Source organism: Benincasa hispida, chromosome 9, assembly GCF_027475165.1.
Source record: "Benincasa hispida cultivar pf3 chromosome 9, pf3_genome.v1.1, whole genome shotgun sequence".
Lineage (NCBI taxonomy): Eukaryota > Viridiplantae > Streptophyta > Magnoliopsida > Cucurbitales > Cucurbitaceae > Benincasa > Benincasa hispida.
In genome coordinates, this window is record NC_143486.1 from 37,625,764 (window position 1) to 37,649,725 (window position 23,962).

The 23,962-nt window shown below is 30.1% G+C and overlaps 2 protein-coding genes across 2 annotated transcripts; both read right to left on the bottom strand.

Moving 5' to 3' along the window:
- Positions 1-6,851: 6,851 nt before the first annotated feature.
- On the bottom strand, positions 6,852-9,948 carry LOC120086941 (oil body-associated protein 1A-like). Its single transcript, XM_039043750.2, has 4 exons — positions 9,646-9,948; positions 8,203-8,515; positions 7,620-7,710; positions 6,852-7,532 (listed from the first exon to the last, which is right to left on the bottom strand). The coding sequence occupies exons 1-4, from the start codon at positions 9,810-9,812 to the stop codon at positions 7,357-7,359; spliced, it is 747 nt and encodes a 248-aa protein (XP_038899678.2). The 5' UTR covers positions 9,813-9,948; the 3' UTR covers positions 6,852-7,356.
- Positions 9,949-22,875: 12,927 nt separating this feature from the next.
- LOC120086278 (uncharacterized) lies at positions 22,876-23,567 on the bottom strand. The gene has a single exon (XM_039042837.2). The coding sequence runs from the start codon at positions 23,480-23,482 to the stop codon at positions 23,081-23,083; it is 402 nt and encodes a 133-aa protein (XP_038898765.1). The 5' UTR covers positions 23,483-23,567; the 3' UTR covers positions 22,876-23,080.
- Positions 23,568-23,962: the final 395 nt, after the last annotated feature.

Sequence of the window (23,962 nt, forward strand, 5' to 3'; positions counted from 1 at the left end):
TTTTAAGCAAATATTTTAGTCAAAACGTTTTAGTCACTCACCTTGATTTCTTAGGAGCTTTTCACTCTAGTAGCTTCCTTCTCTACCTCGGGCTCCCTTTTCACCCCTAGAATCTAGTTTCAATTTACAGCTCAATTTACTCATAGTTATAAATCTTATTTTGAGATACTTCTTTCTACAAACATATTCTAAAATGTCTCAGGAAGCAAAGAAGGTATTTAATTATTTTGAGATACTTTAGCTGAGCTAGTAGTTTCAATTTTACTTAGTTTAGAAGTTGCGTCTTATTGGTGGGGTGAAATCATCCTTACTGTGTGTTATATCCTAAATAGAATCCCAAAATCTAAAAATAAAACTTCATCTTACGAAATTCTCAAGAATAAGAAACCAAACTTGTCTACTTTAGAACATTGGGTTGTCTAGCCTTTGTAAAGATTCCTGACCCAAAAAGAAGAAAATTGGTTAGTAGAGCTTATGAGTGTGTCTTTATAGGTTATGCCTTAAATAGTAAAGCCTACATGTTCTATGATCTAGTGAACCAAGTGATCATTGAATCAAATGATGGCGACTTCTTTGAAGATAGGTTTCCCTTTAAATCATGGAATAATGGGGCTCTGGTTCAAGTGGTATAACCCTAGTTAGAAATCCTAAGCCTAGAGAGGAAATTGACCCAAGACCTAGAAGAAGCAAAAGAGCTAAAACCGCCAAATATTTTGGAAATGACTTCCTGCCCTACAATGTAGAAGAAGACCCTAAAGATCTAAGAGCTGCCCTGTCCTCAGTAGATGCCAACCTATGGCAAGAAGCTATAAATCATGAGATGGACTCACTTGAGTCAAATAGGACTTGGCATTTAGTAGATCTACCCCAGGATGTAAGGCAATAGGGTGCGAATGGATCTTAAGGAGGAAACTTAGACCTGATGGGACTGCCAACAAATTTAAAGCCAGGTTAGTAGCGATGGGCTTTAGACAGAGAAAAAACGTAGATTTCTTTGACACCTTCTCCTCTGTCACTAGAATTATCTTTATCCATGTCATGTTCTCTCTCGCTGCCCTTTATAACTTCATAGTACATCAGATGGATGTAAAAACTGCTTTTCTAAACGGTGAACTTGAAGAAGAACATGGAACAACCTGAGGATTTTGTTGTCCATGGTCAAGAAAACAAGGTGTGTAAATTAGACAAATCTCTCTATGGACTAAAACAAGCTCCTAAGCAATAGCATGAAAAAATTGACAACTTTATCCTATCTAAAGGTTTCAAAGTCAATGAAAATGACAAATACATCTATCATAAGTTTGATAATAACCTCTACACTATCTTGTGTCTATATGTAGACGATTTATTGATCTTTGGGTCAAACTTGCACGTCATAAATGATGTAAAATCAATATTGAGTGCGAACTTTGACATGAAAGACTTAGGAGAAGCTAGTGTAATCTTAGGCATAAAAGTAAATAGGTCTGAAAAGGGAATTTCTTTGGATCAATCTCACTATATAGAAAAGATTCTAAAGAAATATAATTACTTTGAGTGTAAACTAGCTTGTACTCCTTATGACCCTAGTGTCAAGTTGTTCAAGAATACTGGTGATAGTGCCAATCAATCTGAGTATGCGAGCATCATAGGAAGTCTTAGATACACTGCAGATTGCATTAGGTCTGACATAGCTTATGCTGTAGGACTACTTGCAGATTTACAAGAAGACCTAGTAAAAAGCATTGGAATGCTATAGAAAGAGTCATGAGATACTTAAAGAAAACCCAAAACCTAGGATTACATTATCAAAAGTTTTCCAATGTCCTGGAAGGGTTCAATGATGTTGATTGAAACTCTCTTTCGGATGATTCAAAGACTACAGTGGCTATGTGTTTAATATGGCTGGTGGAGCTATCTCTTAGAAGTCCAAGAAACAGACTATTTTAACCCAATCTACGATGAAGTCAGAAATGATAGCACTAGCGACTGCTAGTGAAGAAGCAGACTGGCTTAGAAGTTTGCTATCAGAGATTCCCTTATGAGAAAAGCCAGTACCATCCATATTGATCCATTACAATAGTACTGCAGCAATCGCAAAAGTTCAAAACCGTTACTACAAGGGAAAAAGACGTCAAATATGTCGTAAGCACAGCACCATTAGAGAGTTTCTCACTACTGGTGCAGTTAGAGTGAATCACATACGAACTGATGAAAATTTGGCAAATCCTTTGACAAAAGGACTGGCCAGAAAAAAGGCTTTCAGAACCTCAGAAAGGATGGGACTCATGTCTATCAAAAAATGAATCATAGTGAGGAAAACCTAACCTGTAGACTAAAGATCCCAAGAAACAGGTTCAACAGGTAATAACTGATCATGAGTGATATATAGTGAATCATGCTAAACCAAACACAGAGTTCCATTCCTATGACTTAAAGTCTGAGCATGATATTCTGAAGCGTAAGAAAGGTTGAACTTAGTTCTTAATGAGATCTATACTTGATGACAAGTGGGGTACCCAGCTACATGAGTACCCTTGATAGACTCACTTGTGTGAATGTGGAAGTGAGGGCCGCTTTCTATGGAGTTTTTAGGCAAACTCTCTAGAGCATTCACTAAATCGGGATTCACGTGCTAGGCCTTAAAAGCACGGGCTTTCGTACTACACCCTAATGACACTCTGTGTGAGATGCTGTTAGAGATAGAGTTCAAAATTAAGGGTTACTCTAGTATATTTTGAATCATCTACACTATGTAAAAGTTCAAGTCATAAGACACCTTTGCTTATGCACAGTGTTGTATAGATTGAAACTGCTCAATGAAAATCTTTTCTCTCTTCTTGTTTTGTTTAAATTTCCAAGTGGGGGATTGTTGGGTGCAAATTTAACTTTCAAAACTAAAGAGAACCAACTTTTTTAATTGGAGAATCCCACATTAGAAAATTTAGTGTTGGAAGTCTCCTTTATGTACTCCAACCTTGTGTTTTGGGTTTGCACCCCAAGGGGTACCCATATTTTGGAGGAAGTGAGGAGATAGACCAATGTGGGTTCGGTGGACATCTCACATGCGTGATGCCACCGTCCGGTCAGGTGTGGCGTGTGTGTGTGATGATTATTTTTAATACAAAATACTATTTTATTTGATTATTTTTAAAACGGTTCGTTTCGACACTGAAGGTCTATAAAAGGCGAGGCCTTCAGTAGTTCGTCATATACAAAATTCATTTTCTAAATTCTCTCTTCATTTTCCTCTCCTCCTCTATCTTAGCTTTCCGAGCAGTGAGTTTAGAAAGGGTGTACGTTCCAATCGGTAACGATGCATTTCCTATCGATTTCATTTGGTTGTTTTATCTTGGGGACGACATGACAATTTTCATACCTAATTGCACACTTGGGCAGAGCCGTGAAACGTCTTAAAGAGAGCGAGCTCCGCGACTCAGCCTATAATGAGTTTCTGTTTTGCAGCTTTTGCTCTTCGCTTGACGGCACAGCCTTGACAGTTTACAATTTGTCGTTCTTAGGACCTTGCCGTTTCCAACAATTTTTTTATAGCTAAATATCGTGTAAATTTTCATTGTCACACATTTTCGTTGTGGTGCAAAGTTACATTTTCTTTTTATCAAAGAAGGGTCTATATCTCAGTGGTAGAGCATGCATCTATTTTTTCTTTTTAATTTCTAGTTCCTTTTAATCGTTAAAGGAGCAACGATATTTTATCTGATTCTTACCCCAATTATTCCCACCAAATGACCGTTTTTAATGTGCGCAACACCCATCTATATTTTTATACCTCACTATCGTATTAAATTGTCATTGTCACGTTTATTTTCCATTTGGTGAAAAGTTACAATTTGTTATAGAAGAATAGTCAGTAGCTTAGTGGTAGAAGATTTGAATGCAAATTAAGAGGTTAATGTTTCAAACTCCTTAAAGCCTAAATTTTTTTTTTATTTCTTGTTCTTTTTTCTTAATCATTAAAGGAGCAACAATATTTAATCCTACCTCAGTTGCTCCCACCATTGTGCGCAAAACCGTTCTAATTTGTATAGCTCACGTCACGTCAAAATTTGCATCGTCACATCCGTTTTTTTTTTTTTAGTGAAAAGTCTGGTGTGGACGGGTATTTCTTTAAAATATTTTGAAGGCCAAATGTATAATTATAACTTTTACTATGATGAATCCCACTAAAAGAATTAACACAATTAAGTTGATAGTGCTTGAGAGTGTTTATGAGCTAAAAGTGGGTGTTTCCTACTAAAAAGTTAATTTGAGGTAACAAAGGAATTGCAATTGTGAAGTTAAGACCCATTACCAATCCTAACATGAATAACCTATTTGAATCACTTTTTTTTTTCTTACTTGGAAACACTTTTAAGTACTTTAAAAGAATTCCAAATTGGTAAAAAATTATGTTTTCCTCATTTTTTTTTTCTTTTATTCTTTTAGAAGCATAAAAATTAAAGCGATTTGCAAGTTAATAAAATGAAGAGGAAGACGGAACAAATGTTGATGAATTGAAGTTCTGGAATGTTTCCTCTTCGAAGAATGTTTTATTGCTTCAATACAATTACAATGAAGTCTCCTTCACTTAAAAGGAGAAGAAGGGGCTCAACCCATTTATGTAAATACACAGAGAAATAATGAGAATAATATAGAGTAGGGGTGTTCGTAAGTTGGGTTGGATAGAAGTATTTTTTAAACCCAATCTAATTGTTAAATTTCTTCAACCCAAATACTTTTTATTAAAAAATGAACGCAACCCAACCCAATCATAAAATATTTGGGTTGGGTTGGGTTGGTTCGGATTACTTGGTTCATTAATTTAAATTTTTATTCTAAAATAAGTAAAATGTTAATACGTATAAATTTGATTTAATTATTTTTTTATATTGAATTAACATTAACAACTCAATTTCAATTTATATAATGCAAATTTTCTTTCAAATGTGCTAAAAACTTCTTTTATGAGTTGTTAGAGAATAAATTATCCAAAACGTAATAAAATTAAATAAAACAAACATAAATATATGTACATATAATTGATTCCTAAGTATAAAAAAGTATTTACATTTTAAAGTAAATAACAAGTTCGGGTTTGTTCGTGTTGCTTTGAGTTACTTTAGGTGAATCCTTGAACAAACCCAACCCAAAAAAATTCATTTATTTGAATAATCCAAATGAGTTGATAACCGAACCCAAAATATATGGATTGGGCTCAATTAATCAATTTTTTCAGGTCATCGGATTTTTTTTTAACACACGGGAGATAACATAAAGGAATATTACAAGAAATTCTAGCTACGTGGAGCAATCCTACTGGATACCAAGAAACCGAAATTGTAGCCAAAATCTTTCTAGAATATCAATTTAGTCTCTGCACAGTCAGCGCCACGTCAGCTGTCATATGGCGACGTGTCACGCCTTTGACTATTCTCCGCTGTATGACTATTATCCTTAAAATCGCACGCCAAACTGGGGTCTTAGTATCGTCGTGTTTTTAATTCTAGAGGTAGGAAAGTAACTAAAGAAACAAGTAAAAATTTTGAAAATACAAAACTCAAAATTAAAACTTTAGTCATTTCTAAAATTTAAATTACTAAACACTAATTTCATCTAATATCTTCTTTGTTTGGTTTTAACAGTAAAAAAATGACCACTTTTGATAACTATTTTGAATTTGTTTTTTATTTTTTGAAAACAACAATACTTGGCTTTTATGCATGCCACTTTAATCACACATAAGAAAATAAATTAAGATATTCAAAAAAAAAAAAAAGAAGTAAGATGCTATGTGACATTATGCTTATATAATATTGGGATGTATAAAGATAGGTGTAATCCAAGATGCATTCAAGTATTTTCCTTTTGAAAATTAAACTTGTAAATAGTACTTCTACCTATTGGTTGATTTTATTTGTTATTTACTTTTGAAGAATTGTTTTCGGAATACAAGCCAAGTTTGAAAACTACAAATGTAGATTTGAAAACTTCTTTTCTTGTTGAATTTTCTCAACTAATTCAAATATTTACTTAAGAATAACATGAAAACTATGCAAAAAAGAAAAAAAAAAATTGTGATAGAACATGTGTCATTTTGAAAAATAAAAATAAAAATAAAATGGTTATAAAAAAAGATGTAGTTTTTAAAAATTAAATTTTTTAAAACTATAATAAGAAAACTGAAAAAAAAAAAAAAAGCATAGATTTAATGAGTAAATAATCAAAAACTAAAGAGTTAATTGTGTCAACTTAGTTGGAAATATATCGGTTAACTTATTGAATCCTCAAATCATTAGTATTTTTTTTGTAAAATAATTAAACGAAAAAGTGATTTTCTTTTTTCAAGGAAATGAAATGAAAGCTTAATTATCAAGCAACAATTTTAAGAACCAATGAAATTGAAACCAGTTAGAAACCAAACCCAGCATTCAAACTCAAGCCAAGCACTGATCACTGGCTCAACATTTAAACTTACATTTACTTCTCTCAACTGTCCCCCAACGTTCTCTGCCCTTTAAAACCCTAAGCTCACAGCTCCATTGACCAACAACACACACAAACACAAGTGTAAGTCTTGGAGAAGGAATCAAGAAGAAGAAGAAAATGGCCAAATTGTTCATGGCTTTGCTCTTGGCTCTTGTTGCCACTCACGCCCTAGCTCGACCTGCGCCAGACACCACCTTCAATGACCAAAAGAACTTCCTGTCCTACGGTGGCCTTGGTGGCTACTCCGGCATCGGCAGCAATGGCCACCCGTTCGGTGGGGTTGGAGGTGTCATTGGAGGATCTGGCCTCGGTGGCGGTCTCGCTGGCGCTACTGGAATTGGTGTTGGTGGTGGTTCTGGTCTTACTAATCCCTGAAGTTATTTAATTATTAGGGTATGAATTTTAGTTATTTTGCTTTTTAAGTGGAGTACTATCGATCTAACATTACCATGTTTTCGTCCTTTGCTTCATGAGAATTTCATTAAATTATTTTGTTTGATGTTGTGTTACGTTTTTGTTTCACTTGATTTAAATATTGCCATTATTTATGTTAGGCATAAACTAGAAGGTTTGAATTGAGAATTAACCTTACTAATCATCTCAATGATATTGTCATTACTAATCATCTCAATTTATATTACCATCAAAGCTCAACCATTTTACCATCAAACTAAAATAGATAAAATAGATATAATTCAATCGACATAAAGTAGTTTAAATTCTCCAAAAAAAGAAACAGAATTACTAGAGAACTATTAATCCTTACTTTATTTAACCATTTAATTCTCCGTAGTTCGAAAGTCACCTTCACATAAATAAAATACACACACATGCTTAAAGTGAAGACATATATATACATCCAACTATTATAAACACCACCACATCCCTTTATCAAACAAAGACTCTTGGAATTGAAGCTGCCAACGGCCTCATCGTCTCCCTAAGTTCTGTCTTCAGGCCTTCCCCACCACCGTTTGCCATCGGATGGACCCCGTGGTCCGGTCCCGACATGTACTCTCTCTTCCTCCTCTCCTCCTCGAACGAGACCCCATATTTTTGCTCAACCTCTGAAAATCAAATCATATCAATATTTTACAAAAGCTCAAATTCATAGACCTCTGAAACAATACAATTTGTTCGCTAGCGCTCCTTACTCTGTTGTAGACTCTCATCGAGTTGTCCATCTCGAGTTAGCGCCATCATTAGCTGCGGGATGCCGAGTGGTAGAATGTCGCCTCGATCCACCTGCATGCCAATAGTTGAGCCAGAAAATTTCGTTTTGTTCTAGTCTCAATGGTTAGAAAGCTAAATTCAGGATCTACTACCACTTGAATTTGTTTCGATTTTGAAGATGTAATTAAGCTAAATAACCTAAAAATTCACTTGTTTCTCCCATTTTTCGCTTACCTACTACATCAGCTCAATCAGGGACACAACCATAAAATGTGATGATTTGTCACACCCGAACCAAATGAAAAAGACCAAGGGTCGTGTAAAAACACACTTAGAAAAAATATTCATAAACTTTGTACTTTCTTTAGTAAAATGTTCCTAAAATTTTTAAAAGTTTTAAGAGAATTAAAAAAATACTTATTGTTAGTTTTAAAAAAATAAAAGTTAGAATATTAATACTTTAATATTTTTGAAACAAAATATACAATTTTGGAGTATTTTTATAATTTAGCCTATTCAAAATTAAGCTCAACTAAAAACTAGGGAGTTGGGGAGGAACATAACCTGCCAGAAATGAAAGACTTTGCCATATGTCTTGCAGACCTGGTCCAAGTCAAGGCGCTCGATTGGGCCCGGGACACCAGGAAGGAATAGAGTCCCACTCTTCACCTCGTACTCATGAGAGTGCCAAAGACGCTTCTCGTCGTCGGGCAGCGTTAAGAAGAGATTCTCTGTTACAATGTACTCGACCCCTATCAGTCTGGCATCCTTCTCTGGGCTGTCGAAGATTAGACACTGTCGGACCTCTTCGTTCAGGTGTGCGCAGTAGTGGTGTGCCTCCACTTGCCTTGTCATGTCGTGAGAGTAGAAATGAAACCTAATTCACCATGTCCATATCCAACAACAAGAATATCATGGCGACGAGTTCAGGAATAATTGTACATATTTAAAATTGTACTATTTTTTAAATTAATTTTGAGACAACTCCATAAAAAAATTGTCAAACTTGGACTATATCCATACCCCCATACCCCAAGATTCAATTCAACTTGAAAAAAGAGGAGAGCTTGAGCTAAAGATGGAAGTAATGTTATAAGACTCTAGTTGTTAAACTGAAGTCGCTATGTACTTTCAACTTTTTAGTTTTAGTTATGTACAAATAACTTAGATTTTTTGGAAGGCCTCACAGTTCAGAAACCCACATTTTAGATTACCATGGATAGATTACGTTTAACGTGTGGTAAATATAGCCTAATTGTATTTAAACTTTTCTAACGAGATAGTAACAAAAACAAAGAGAAAAATAAAAATTTTAAGACGGTTTTTTTTAAACAATATTTCTAAGATAGGATTTTAATTATGTTCTATTAATTAAAAATTAAAATATGACAAGGCTAAATATGTAATTTACATCTAAACCTTAGGATTGACCCCTAAAATTGGATAAATATAGTTATATTTTCTTAACCTAAAAACAAAATTTTAGGCCAACACCAAAATTCATTTTTTGTAATTTTAAATCCATGAACTACATATATTAATTATAAATACTAAGTTATATAATTAACACCCCTTTCAATAAAATAATTCACTGAATTTATGGGCAAAACATGAATTATTGTTACAAATTTGAAATGATGTTTCATAACCATTTTTTAAAAAAAAAAAAAATTCAAGGAGAAACAAAACTTTTAGGGATTAAATTTTTAAGGACTAAATTATTATATAGTAAAGTTTATGGATTAAATTACCACAAAATTAAACCGGGACTAAATCATTATAAACAATTTATAATTTATGGACTAAATTGTTACTTCCATCAAAGTTTAGAAACTAAAATGGTTTGTTAACCTAACAAAAAATCCGAACACCCTTGGAACCAGAAGAAATAATTCGTAATTTAAATAAAATTTTTTAATTTAATTTTCTATAAAAAAAAAAAAAAAAAAAAAAGTGAAGAACGGAGATGGAAACAAGTAGAAGTGTTTACTGTTGGAGGCAACTTACGCGCAGAGGTGCTGGTGGATTTGATTGATAGGGCGGAAGCTTTGTACGGCGGCGGCGGCGGTTTCCAGGATGGCGGTGCCGGTGTGAGTCGCCTCCCCCGGAATTTCAACTTGCTTCGACATTATTATTATTGTTACTATTTTCCGTCTAATTATGATTTTTCCCATTCCAATGTTTCATTTTATTAAATCGCATTGCTTAATGCATGCAACTATCCACGCGGCAGTTCTTTTATGTCCACGTGGCATACATTCTGATACCACGTAGCTTGTCTTAGTATATTGTGGCCGCGTCATTTTCTATTAAAAATTGGTGCAATTTTAATCATTCTTAAATCTTAAATTTAGTCTATTAAAATTCATTTGTATTATTATTAACTAATTAGTAATTATTATTTTCATATATAATTTCAAAATTTATATTGAAAAGATTAATATATAATAAAAAATAATCACTGATAAACTAAAATATGGACATGAAAATATAGAAGCAAAAATTATACATTTTAAAATTACATGAATTAAAATTGAGCCAACCTCCAAATATAGAGATTAAAAATAATATTAATGAGAAAAAAGAAGAAATATTACATCCACAAGTATTTGTTCTTGAATTCGTTTAATATCAATTTCACTATTTGTATTATTATTATTATTATTATTATTTTTTTTTTTTTTTTGCATACTAATATAAATTTTATTATTAAAATAGCATTATCCATTTAAAAAAGTACCGAAGAAGAATACGAAAAACTGTCGATATTGTTGTAGGTTACCACCACCAACTTAATGAAGTCCGTAATATTTCGTTAATTCTACATCATTAAAAGAGGTCTAATATTAATTAAAGGATAATGCATCGGTGGTTTTTAAATTCGAAACTAGTAAAAAGTGTAAATTGATTCATTTAACTCGATAATTTAAGAATGTTTAAGAACTTAATTTTTATACCATTATTATTTTACACAAGTGTGAGAATAATTGAATATGAATTTGAAAACTAAGGAGCATATAAGTTGATCTATTTATAAAAGTTTAGAAGTGTAATTTCTACTAAAGAGATTAATTGTTCAAAAAAAAAAAAGTCGGAAATCATCTTTTTGATAAATATATCGTTTTTTATTTTTTATTTTTGAAAATTAAACATAGTTACTCCTTATTTCTTACATTGATTTACATATTTCTTAATTATAATGGTTGGATTCTTAGTCAAATTTAAAAAACAAAAACAAGTTTTTAAAAGTTACTTTTTTTTGTTTTCAAATTTTTACTTGATTTTTTAAACCATTGGTAAAAAGTAGATAACAAATGAATAATTTAGGAGGTTGAAGTAATGTCTGTAAACTTAATTTTCAAAAACCAAAAATATAAATTGTTACGAAATGAGACCATAGATTTTTTGTTTTTGAAAATTAAGTCTATAGACACTACTTTCACTTCCACATTTCTTCTTTTCTTTTTATCCATGGTTTGGAAAATCAAGCTAAATTTTGAAAACTAAAAATAGTAACTTTTAAATTTTTGTTTTGTTTTAAGAATTTAACTAAAAATTTAATCATTGCACTTAAAAAATATGTAAATTATTGTAAGAAACAGAGATGAAATAGGCTTAATTCTAAAAAGCAAATATAAAAAACCAATAACGAAATTGTTACCAAATAGAACCTAAGTTTTTTGTTCTAGTTTTTGAAGGTTGTGTTTGTTTTTCTTACCCATCTTCTTTATTGGTTTTTTTTCTTTTACGATTAGACATTTGAATTTTTAACCAACTATCTTAATTTTTTTTAAAATTTTTTTTTTTTACAAAACTTGATCTAATACTAATAAATTCAAGCACTCCCTAAAGATAACAAAAGCAAGAAACAAACAAGTTAAAGTGGAGTCAATAATATTAAATGTAAAAAAAAAAAAAAATAATAATTATTTATGATCCAAAGGTGTTCTATCATTTTAAACCCTTGAAATTTTATAAGTGTATCAATTATACACTGTTCAGATATTTTCTTTGAAAAATATTGGTTGAAACATTATGAAATTGTTTCAATTAATCTCGTAAATTAACATAAATGAATTGTTTTTAGACCCTTTTACTAAGATTTTGAAGATCATCCATGCATTCAATATTTTACACATATGTTGTATAGAATTCGTCAAATATTGAATGAACTAAATGCATTACTAAAATTGATGCATAGATGATTTTCAAAAGAAAATCTTAATAATAATGTGTCTTAATTCATCTGCCTATCCTAAAGTTGAGTCCATTTGATACAAATCATAACCCTAAATTTTATTCTGCTCAAATTTATTTGCATTCTCTCACTCTAACCCATTCTATTACATGTGTCACTTCAATTAAACTAGATTCTAAATTGTTCGACAAAAATATTGCAAATTAAGTTTTCAACTATCATTAATTTATTGCACATTCTTTAAAAATGCATTTTTTTTATTAGTCAATCATACATGCAAATAAAATCTACGAAATAGAAAGAAGAAATGTTTTTTTTAAAGAAATTAATGGTAAACGTAAAATATCTTCTTAATTTATTTTTTGAATAAAGAGAAATTAAAACCTACCTAAATTAAGGAAAAGTAGTAGAGATGTAAAAAGTAAACAATAACTAAAGATTTGTCGGTGAAAATCCAAAAGAAAATAAGATGAGAGAAAACTGAAATGAGAGAGATATAACAAAAATTTAAAATTAAATAATAAAAATTAAAACGATAATGGCATTAAAAGAAAGAAAAAATTAAGATGAAAAAGAAAGAAAGAGGAGAGATGAATAAATAAATAAAGAAACAAAGTCTCTTGTAGTTTTCTCAAATTTAGGACCCATTAGTTGGAATTTTGCTGGCGTTTCATGAATTGAATTGTCTTTTTTTATCTTAATTTAAATAGTTGATAGTAAAAGAAAAAATCAAAGGTATTATTTGCCTTTATAATAAGAAAACTTTATAATAAAAGCTAATCACTTTTATAAGAAATAAAAACCTATTTCTAATATATTTGTTACTCCTACTTAACTTCCTTAATAAAAGACTATTCTTTTTTAAAAAATAAAAAATAAAAGCTATTTCATCTAAATCTCAACCTCATACAAAAGCTTAAAAAAGACGATTCACCTTAAATGATAAAGAAAAAAAGAAACAATTGAAAAATATAACATACCATAAATAAATAAATAAATAAATATGAATGTGTGATACCTAGATATTTCTAACTCTAAAAAAAAATAATGAGGTAGAAAAATTATTATGCGTGTCTAAGAGCTGAAAAAAAAAAAAAACTCAGAACGTTAATGAATAAAAAAAAATAAAAATGTGGCAATGATGTTTAAAGAAATTTTTTACAATACTCCACACCAAAAAAATCCATAAAAACTTAAGGAGGGGGTTAACAAAAGTTAAAAAAAAATAATAATAATAAAAAATAAGAAGAGAAGATACCAAGTTAAACTAAAGTTTAACTCAACTATTTAATTTATAGTGGAAATTTAAATTTGAAATCGTAATCTGATTTTACTAAAATCATTTAGATTAATAGATTTTTTTTTTTTATAAAAAAATCATGTATTAAATGTAAAGTAGATAATAGTTAGAAGAGAAATTGTGATCACTTTTTTTTTTTTTAATAAAATTATTTTTTATTTAAGGTGGAGAAGATAGTGGTTGGGATATAAATTTTTTTAGTTTATAAAAAATATCTCTTTATTTAGAGTGAATGAGATATTTGTTAAAGATAAAATGTGGTTTTTTTAAAAAAAATATTTAAAAAAAATATGTTTTTTCTATTACTCGTGATTCTCAAGAAAAAAAAGTGTCATAATTTTTTTTCGTTTTAAATGCGATGCTCGAAATTAGGGAAAATTTTAAATTTGTATTCTTTATTTTAATTTTATGGGCAATTTTTTTTAAAAAAAAAATAGTATGATGATTTGGTTTTTTTTTTTTTTTTAATTCTTTTTACCTGTGATGCTCAAAATTAGGGGAAATTTTGACTTTTTTTTCTTTTAGGTGTGATTCGCAACAAAAAAAAAAAAAAAAATAGTATCATGATTTATTTTTTTATATTTATTTTTACAAGTGATGCTCAAAATTAGGGGAACGTAAAATCGAAAATTAGGAAAAAAGGTTGATTTTATTTTTTTCTTTTATGTGTGATTCTCAACTTCTTTCATTCAATTTTGCTCATTATAAATTTTATTTTGTTTGTATATAAACAATAAAGTAACAAATAAAGTTTAAATTAAATGAAAAATAAATATAAAAAAAATTCCATTTCATGCACCTTCGTCTAATCGACTTCTACTTAGTTCATAACAACAATTGAGAGAAAGATATGAAGTTGCAAAAAGCAAAATAAATAAATAAATAATTTATTGATCCGATTAAGAAAAAAAAAGTAAAAAATAAAAAACCAAACAAACAATTTAGATATCTAAAAAATAAAAAAATGGAGAAAACGCATGGAGCTATAGAAAGAAAAAGAAAATTCTTAATGGAATAGAAAAACAAAGAAAGAGAGACACCTAAGAAAATTGATAGTATAGTTTAGACGATTTATGGAGGAAATTTATATTCAAATTTTGATTATGCTTGATCTCAAAATCAAATATGGAGAAAAAAAAATCAAGACTAAAATCTTTTTTAACGCGATAAAGCTATTTTTTATGAACTATACGAGGAGTATATGTATCTTATAAACCTAATTCAATGAGATATTCCAATTTTTTCAATGTCAGATCCTCCTCAACATACTCCTTTCAAATGAAACCTCTTTGGGCCACCATTCTTGGATTAGATCTCTTTTCTTTTCAACTTTCTTTTTTGGACAAGATATCCGTTTGAACTTCTTGGGCTCAGATACGATATTAGATAAAAACATGAGTTCCATCTCAAGACCAAAGAGACACATTTTTTAGGAGGATGTGTGAGTTTTTTGTATGGACGACCTTTTCTCGAGTACCTTTATGATTAATGACCTGCCCCCTCACAAACATATGGAAATCTAACTTTATGCTTATGTCAGAGCTATGCTTTCCTCATGAATATTGTAGTGGAATTGAGAAAAATGAAGAGTGATAGAGATGATCATTGCGTTAAGGCTACGATACACATGACCATCCCTAATATGGTAAGTTATAAAATGTAGTAGTGTAATTTGACATAAGCATAAGATTAGATTTCATTTGTTTGTGAAGGTAGGTCAACAATCATTTAAGGGGTTGAGAAAGGGTTATCTGCAGAAAAATCTCAGGATGTGTTCAGAAACTCACATTGGAAAAATTGGGAGACAACTTTACAATCATAATAAGGTACATTAGTTAGTCATTTCATTGTCAGTTAATTTTTAGATGAAATTTAATATTTATTGTCTAATATGGTAGACAATAGTCTATGGAGACTAAACGGGACATTAAGTCCAAAAAAGGGGGATATGATCTATGAATTGATACTCAAAGAAAAATCATCTTTTTTTAAGAGAAATATACTAAAGGATGTGGGGAGTAGGTGTACTTGAATATCTCAACTAGGTTGACACATCCTTAGCGCTTTGTCATATCCCAACCCCAAAGTGTTTCATTACGTAAAAAGTAACAATAAAAGTGAAGTTGGAGAGAGCTCAAAAGTTAGATATCAATAAATGAATGGCTGGAGGAAAGTCACCAAGAGATAAGCAAAAGATGCAGGAAAGTATATAGAATTACACAAAAGTTGCTAAATTAAGGGCTATAGTAGCTTGATTGTAATTATCTAAAAAGAGCTTCAACCCATGAGACCAACAACCAGCCAGATTATGAGCATTTTCTCAAATTTTTACTCTTATTTGATTTTTTAAAAAGCACAATTATTTAAGAGACCAACAAATAACAATCGATGATTTAAAAATGATGATATCGCTCCATGAAAGCAGATTCAAGCAACAACACTCGGAAAGACCAATAAAGAAGCATCATCTTGATATATATTAAGAAAATGGAGGGATTTCACGATCTTGAATACTTGAATTATTCCTCTTGTGAATCTTATACTATCTAATATCTATAAGTAGTTCAAGTATTATTATGGTTTTATTTATTAAAGGCACATAAATTGAATTCAATAGATAGCAGTCAATGAGTTGAAAATGATGGCATTGCCCTATATAAGCAGATTCAAGAAACAACGTCGGAAAAGACCAACAAAGAAGTATTATCTTGATATAGTATATAGAAGATATCTCATATTAAGAAAATGGATAGATCTTACACTCTTGAATATCTAATATGCATGTAGTTCAAGTATTTTTATGGTTTTATTTGTTAAAGGAACATAAATTGAATATTAAATTTATTTTAACAAAAAAAAATTTCCTCATGGTTTATTTTTCCTGTGTCTTAATTATATGTTATTCTGATTTCCATCGAGTAATCTTCTTCTTTCTTAATTTGTTTGAAATTTGCATTTAGAACGCACCGTCTACGACATTTCTTAACGACTTGCACGTCACCAGCTTTATTTTGTGCTGTTTAAGAGTGAACTTTTATTCATTCCAATCAACATACATATTCTCATGAGTAGATTCTGGAATCAGGATAAATAGTCAAAGGAGAATAGGAGAAGAATGAAAGAGTGAGAAGAAAAAAAGTTGCGCCTGGTCGGCCTCGGTCCCTATCGAGGGCGAGCTCTGTGTATGAGCCCAAAGGCAAAAAAACTCAGCATAAGCTAAACCTTAAAGGGATGAAACCTTAGAAAGGCTGGTAAGGATGTTGGATTGGCCGACCTCGGCCTTGGGAGAGATCCACACGCAACCTATCTAATCATAAACCCTAATTAGATAAGAAATAAGAGAATGATCGAAGCCTATAAATACATCATTATAACTGCATATAAAGTAATTAAAAATTCTGACTTATCCTCAGTTTTATAATTCTCTTATTAACTTAGGCATGAGAGTCTTTTTTATTTATTTTACACGTTATCTCTTCCTTAAATTATAAATTTACCGTTATTATCACGTAGAGGTAAGGTGCATTTTCTTTTGGTCAAAATTTAGTATCACCGCATACCATTTTCTTCCTACAAAAATTTTGTATAGGAGTTCACGAAAAGTAATATTGATTCGAGTTAATTATACTCTGTTTTAGATAAATGATACTTTATTAAGCATATGTATGGAAATATACAAAAGCAAAACAAGTTAAAAGGAAAGAGGAGAAATTTAACACAATGAAAGATATGGAAAATAGTTTTTGAATACCTTTGATCTTGTGGACCAAAGATCTCAAAAGTGAATGCTATTTTACTGTCTGGATTTTGTACTTCTGCTCGAGAGTTCTTGAAAGTACAACTATTATTTCTCTGGACAAAATGAACATACTTCAACGAACATAATATTTGTATTATCAACTTTAAAGTTCAAGATTCAATTCTTCAATCTCACATATTAAAAAAAAAAACTATTATTTCCCTCAAAGAATAGAGTCCAAAGTATTGTAATAAATATATTAAAGAGGAGAGTGGATCTCTAGTTGATGAATTTTGTGGACAAAGCTATTCACAAAGCGAAAGATATTGATTAGCTACAACCTAAACTTAATCTCATGCATCCGTCTCTTAGTACATAATAGAAAAAATATATAAACAATTTAAACTTTAAAAACAATAAATTTGCCCAACAAAATTTTACTAAGCAAATGTTTGGACTACACAAAAAATAGGTGTAGTCCAAACAACACCAAATTTTGTCTAAAACAAATTAATTTGATGACATAAAACAAACTTACGTAGAGAAGAAAGCTATGTCATAATTTTTTTTTTATAGAAAACTACTTGTACTAAAATTACTGCTCTAATTTTAGAGTTTACACGAAAGAACTACCCAAAAGAAAGGTATACTTTCTTGATACATCGATAATAAAATATGAATTCTTTCGAGTCTTTCTTAACCACACTTTCTTTCATTTAATATGGTGTCGATTTGTTGATATATCCTCATATAGACCTATATATATATATATATATAGAGTAATAACTCAAATTTATTGCCATACCAATGATATATAAATAATGTATATAATTGAATAATTTGCATGGTAAAACAAGAAGTGGGTGGTGGGTAGCAAAATAAGCAGTGAATGATGGAAGTTGTTAATGTCCATTAGATGAGAGAGGTCTCAAAAGACTGATATATATTCAATTAGGTCATTGAATATTTTCAGGCAACTCTCTGACAAAATCCTTAGTGCCATACAAAATTTTAAAGGCCACTTTCCAACCAAACACAGCCTTTCAATTTGCCACCTTACCCAACCATAGGTACAATGGTTAGTTCATCTCTTTAATGCATTGCTTTCTTCTCTATTTTAACCATTATTACTTAAATTAAAATTTCTCATGCAGCACTTGTTCAACATAGCATTCAAGAGCCATGTTAATGCCTACTCATTCACCAGCTGTCCTAGGGTACCCTTTAATTGAAGGGTCATTATCTAAAAAATTCATATACCCATCTAGTCTAACCTTATTTTAAGACCTTGAGTTTCTAATTATACTTTCTGTATAATTTAATCTTTGGACTTTAAAAAGTATTAAGAATTTCTTACCCTTTTAGATGTGTGTCTATTTGGCTGGATTTTAGAAAAATATTAAAAGCACAGTTGTCTCACATCGAAAAGTTTCAATAAAGTCATGGACTTCAACCACTATAAAAGGAGTCGTTTCAAATTGTCTATTATAAATACTTTAAGCTTAGATGTGCTAATTTAGTAAAATTCCTCTTTGCATTTTCTAATTTTAGAGTGGAAAAAACAGTGTGAGTAGTAAAAAGTTTTGTGAGAGTGATTTTGTAATTAATGAGGGAGAATTATTCTGTATGATTGTAATAATTTTTCACGTCGTGATATTTTTTCTGATCCATGGTTTTTTAATTTGGTTTGGAGTTTTTTCCATGTAAATTCTTGTATTTTCAGTTTTATTGCTTTCTTTTAATTTTTCTGTTATTTTTCTACTTATTCCTGTGGAAGTAGTAGAGTTTTTCCAACATATTTAGTCCTCAGATTTTAGAAAGGATTTAATAAATCCTTAAAATTTTCAATTTTATATTTAACAAATCCTTAAACTTTAATTTTATGCGTAAAAAGTCTTGGACTTATTCAATGTTTTTTAAAATCGCACCTACTATACGCAAAGCGGAAAATTTAGAGACATATTAGACATAAAATATCATTTTATATTTATTTAAATAGTTACTTTTTAAAAATTTTGAGCTTCTATGATACCTATCATATGTAAAATTGAAAGTTGAAGAACTTTGAACAATTTTAAAGTTTAAATACTTTTTAAACAAAAGCTTGAAAGTGTAAGGACTATAAACAATTACTAACTTAATCATTTCAAAAGGTTAAAAGTTTGTGCTCCGTTTGATAACTATTTTTTTTTTTTTATAGAAAATTAAATTTATGAACACAACTTCCATCTCCAAATTTCTTCTTTTGTTATCTACTTTTCATCAATGGTTTAAAAAATTAATCCAAATTTTGAGAACTAAAAAAAGTAGTTTTCAAAAAGTTATTTTTGTTTTTGGAATTTGACTAAGAATTTAACCAAGAAAGATGTAAATTTTTGTAAGGAATGTGGATGCAATAGACTTAATTATAAAAACAAAAACAAAAAATCAAATAGTTATATGTATCAAACGAGGCCTTCCCAAATCTTAATATAATTCAACCGTTAATAAAGAAGATATCATCTATCAAAAGTCCAAAGATTCGAATAATCATCATTATATGTAATTGAACCAAATATATATATAATTTTTCAATGTCAAGTCTCAATTCTTAGTTACATTTCTATTTTATAGAATAAAACTACATTTTTTTTCTTAAGAGTTATGGTTAAATTGAAAAGAAGCTGCTTGACTTTCTTTTTTTTTTTTTTAACAAATCTTTAATCAAGCCATGTATACAATGAAAAAAAAAAAAGAATATTATAATTCCATCATAACTAGGCAGGAATTTCTTAGTGCTCAACGTGAAATGTAGTTACTGATGAGCAAAAAGAAATCTTTCTTTCTAATTAGTGAGGAAGAATTCGCCTTGAACAAAAAAAGTAATTTACTATCCTTTTCAAGCTATTTTAAATTGAGCAATAAGTTGCACTTAGTTTCATATTTCTTTTTCTTACATACTAAAAATAAGATTAAAAAAATATATCAATTTAATTAATTTTTTTTTCAAAGGTATTGTAGTTAAAATGTGGAATGGAGGAATCAAACCTTTGACCTCGAAATCGATAGTATGAGCACTCTGCCAATTGAGCTACACTCATGTTGGGTTTTACTTGAGTTGCACAAAAGATGGGTGCACGAGCACTCTGCCAATTGAGCTACACTCATGTTGGGTTTTACTTGAGTTGCACAAAAGATGGGTGCACGTGCACCGAATTTTTTTTTTCTTTTAAGTTGGTGTCTTTATAAATTATCAATTGAAACATAGCTTAGAAAATAAGATAATTAGGCCACATTTACCAAACCATAATAAAAATTGATGTAATTGAAATGAGATTTTATTGATTGATGAATCTTAATAAGTCTGAGTAGCAAACATAATGTGATTGCTTTTGATCGCGTTTACATAGAACCATGAATCTGTTACATTTTACTTTTAGTATTATTGTTACCATTACTATTTGACCTTAGCGGTAAAAGTAAAGGTAACAATAAATGTGATAGATTCATAATTTTTATACTATTACAATAATATTATCTATAACGGTAACGATAAAGTTAAAGGTAGTGGATCTCATGAAACTTTCAACTAGAATAAGATTGAGCACCATCCATTTCTCAATTAGATTGCACGATTTGATTACAAATTTTGAGACGAACCCCACAACTCATTACAATTATGGAACACAAGTAAACAACAATAAAAACAATCATTTGGGGCCAACTTTTTACATTACCATTGATAGATTACCTTTCACATTAGATAAACGTGATTAATATCAATCCGATGCGCGAAGTTCTTCCTATTCGGTAATTATTTATCCAAAAAAGTAGTATTTCCTTATCAGGGTTTATGTCAAATAACAGAAAAGATTTGATATGGACCAAAATTTATTGCACATGGGTCTTTATATACTAGCCATATACTATGTCCATTTGGATTTATACCCCAATTCCTTTTATATTATATAGTAGCTATATTGTTTAAATTTATTACCAAACTTGATCGTTAAGAGCTTAATTCAATGAGTATATCTCAACAGTGAAAAAGACGTATGTTTTCAATTATGAGATATCACACGTTCAAATCTCTCCCCTCCATAATGTCGTTGAATCTAAACAAAATTAAACAGTAATCGACTTCTCTGTAGATATAATACGAATGAAAAATATACGTGACCTTTCAAAGAATTTCCAACATCAATTATACTATCATTGTCATAGCTAGAGTGATCCTCTTGATTGATTCTTGGTAATGGTACCTATCAACCAATAACAAACGTTTTCATTGAAGGCTAACTAAGACAATATTTAGTTAAAAATTGATCAAGGATAACACATATTCATTATTCCTTCAAGACCCCTAAAAATATATTCAATTGCCATGTGTCTTGTAGCTGGGCTATTTTCTCACCAAACACTTTCCATGGTTTAATTTGTTTAAAGGATAAGCCATGGGAATTGGTTAGCCATTGTGTCCTAAAACTTAGGGCAAATCTTATCACAATGGCAGTCTTTTTATTTAATGAGCTACCTAACATTTATGGACACCTCTTTAATTAGGCTCATCAAATAAAAGAATCCAATGACCATACTTTAGGGCTTGAAAAAAATCTGCCTCTTTAGCTTTTGCTTCTGAATTAGGTACAAAATATATTTGGTTAATGAGCAGAATATTTGTAGGTAGGGGACATTATAAAGTATATGCATATAATTAATCTGTGACTCAAACTCATGCATATAAAATATATTTAGTTGGAAAGAAACTAGAGAAGCTTTTCCATAGAGAAAAACAATATATTTTATAACAAATTGGATTATATTCAAGGAAAAAAGAAAATCTCTCATAACTAAAATATATATATTTTGGTGTAATTATCTTTATCATTTTCTTACATCACAATATATATTAATTATAAAAAATAGGCTAATTATTTTAAATGGTAAAACTTATATTTTTAAATATAGAAAAATGTAATAGACAATGATGTTTTGTTATATTTGTAAATAAGTTAATCCAAAAGTATAATTTTTTATTTAAAAATATTTATTATTTTCATTTAAAAAAAATGTAAGATGGAGAATCATTTGGAGCTTTTTATCTATTGAACTAGGCAAAGATTGACAGAATTAATTAAATTATATTTTGGATTCTTATATTTAGTACTTGTTTAAGTCTTATTTCTGTTCTTCGTATTGTTTTTGCAGTTAAAAATAAAATTGATGCAAATGTTGAAAAAAAATAATTTAACCTAGTACATCAAATTATATTATTAATTGAATTTTAAAACATACTAGCCATTAAAATAAATTTTTCTCATTAAAATGTTTTAAACAAGTGTTAGATACTTTCAATTAATTAGGCATTAATTGTCATGTTAACTAATTTTGTGTTACATTTAAATTGTTTGTAATAACACTTAATACGCATTCTAAAAAAGTAATAATAAATAATTGTTTTAAGCACTAGGACGCTTTCCCTCAAATTTTAAAATTCTTAAGAATTATTTAATAACTTCCTCCCTCCAAAATATTTTCGTATTATGATTTAATTAAATATATATTATTTCTCACCGTACATTCCCTGTTTAATTTCTATAAATAGGAGAAAAAAAGCCTTATGACCGTGAATCATCTTTGTCCAACTTGTATATATTATTATATTTAAATCTTTGTTTTCTACAAAACTGGATTATATATATATATATATTTAACAAATTTTGCATGAAGTTATGATATTAGATAACACGAGTTCTATCTTAAAATTAGTTGATGTACTTCTATTATTATTTTTTCAAAGGTAGAATCTTCAATGGTAATGTAATTTCATGTTATGTTATTCACAAACTTTCTCACAAAGAACAAACTTCTATTATTATTATTATTATTTTTTTGTATTTTATATAAATATATATGGATAAAAGTATGCATACAACCCATTCATTTTTCAATAAATATAATATAAATATATAAACTGTCTCTTAGGGGATGTCCGATAAATTTGGAGTGATACAGAGAAGATTAGCAAACAGATGTTTGATTTATACTGAGAAACTGAACAAACAAAAGATAATCACAAACAAATTTAAACAAAAACCAAACACAAACAAATGTTATAAGGTCACTAAACAACTCGAAAGCTACATCTCTTGACACAATATTAATTAAACAAACATCAAACTGCAAGAACTTTTTAAGTAAAAATCAAACATAACTAAATAATTTTTCAAGGATAAGTAACACCAGATGCTCCACCAACACCGCCACCAAGACCACCACCGAGACCACCACCGAGACCGCCAGTAGTTCCGCCAATGGTTCCACCGAGGCCACCTCCACCCAAGCCACCTCCAACGCCTCCGAGTCCACCTAGTCCACCAATTCCTGTAGCGCCACCAAGACCACCACCGAGACCGCCACCAAGACCACCACCGAGGCCAGTTCCTCCTATGGCACCCCCTACACCACCGAATGGGAGCCCATTGCCGCCAATGCCGGAGTAGCCACCGACACCGCCGTAGGTGAGGAAGTTCTTTTGGTCATTGAAGGTGGCCTCATTTGGCGTAGGTCTAGCTAGGGTTGTAGTGGCCACGAGAGCCAAGAGCAAAGCCATGAACAATTTGGCCATTTTCTTCTTCTTCTTCTTCTTCTTCTTCTTCTTCTTCTTACTTCCCTAACACTTACACTTGTCTTTGTGTGTGTTGTTGGCCAATGGAGCTTTGAGCTTAGGGTTTTTAAAGGGCAGAGAGCGTTGAGGGACAGTTGAGAGAAGTAAATGAGTTTAAATGCTGAGCAAGAGCCTGGCTGTGTGAAATTACCATGTGGGGCTCAGTTTTTGGTTTGGTTGGAAGCTTTTAGTGAGGAGTTTTTGGACATTTTAGGAGAATTTTTCAGGTTGTTAGAGAAGTGTTAGTGTGTTTGGTATAGTTTACTGCAACAAGTCTTCTCCAAAACAAGAATTTTTGACACAGATAGGCTTCTTATAGTATATGTTCATTTGCATTAGGGTTTTAATTTCAATGTTGAATTTTATCTTTTTTGAAAAGTTTTTTTGTAAATTCAAAACTTATTAATGAATGATGGTGTGTGATATTAAAATATTTGTCAA

Coding starts and splice junctions, on each gene's coding strand:
- LOC120086941 (XM_039043750.2), bottom strand. CDS start 9,812: ATGGGAAAAATCATAATTAGACGGAAAATAGTAACAATAATAATAATG. Junction 8,516..9,645: donor ATCCACCAGCACCTCTGCGC/GTAAGTTGCCTC, acceptor ATGGTGAATTAG/GTTTCATTTCTACTCTCACG. Junction 7,533..7,619: donor CGATGAGAGTCTACAACAGA/GTAAGGAGCGCT, acceptor TTTGATTTTCAG/AGGTTGAGCAAAAATATGGG.
- LOC120086278 (XM_039042837.2), bottom strand. CDS start 23,482: ATGGCCAAATTGTTCATGGCTTTGCTCTTGGCTCTCGTGGCCACTACA.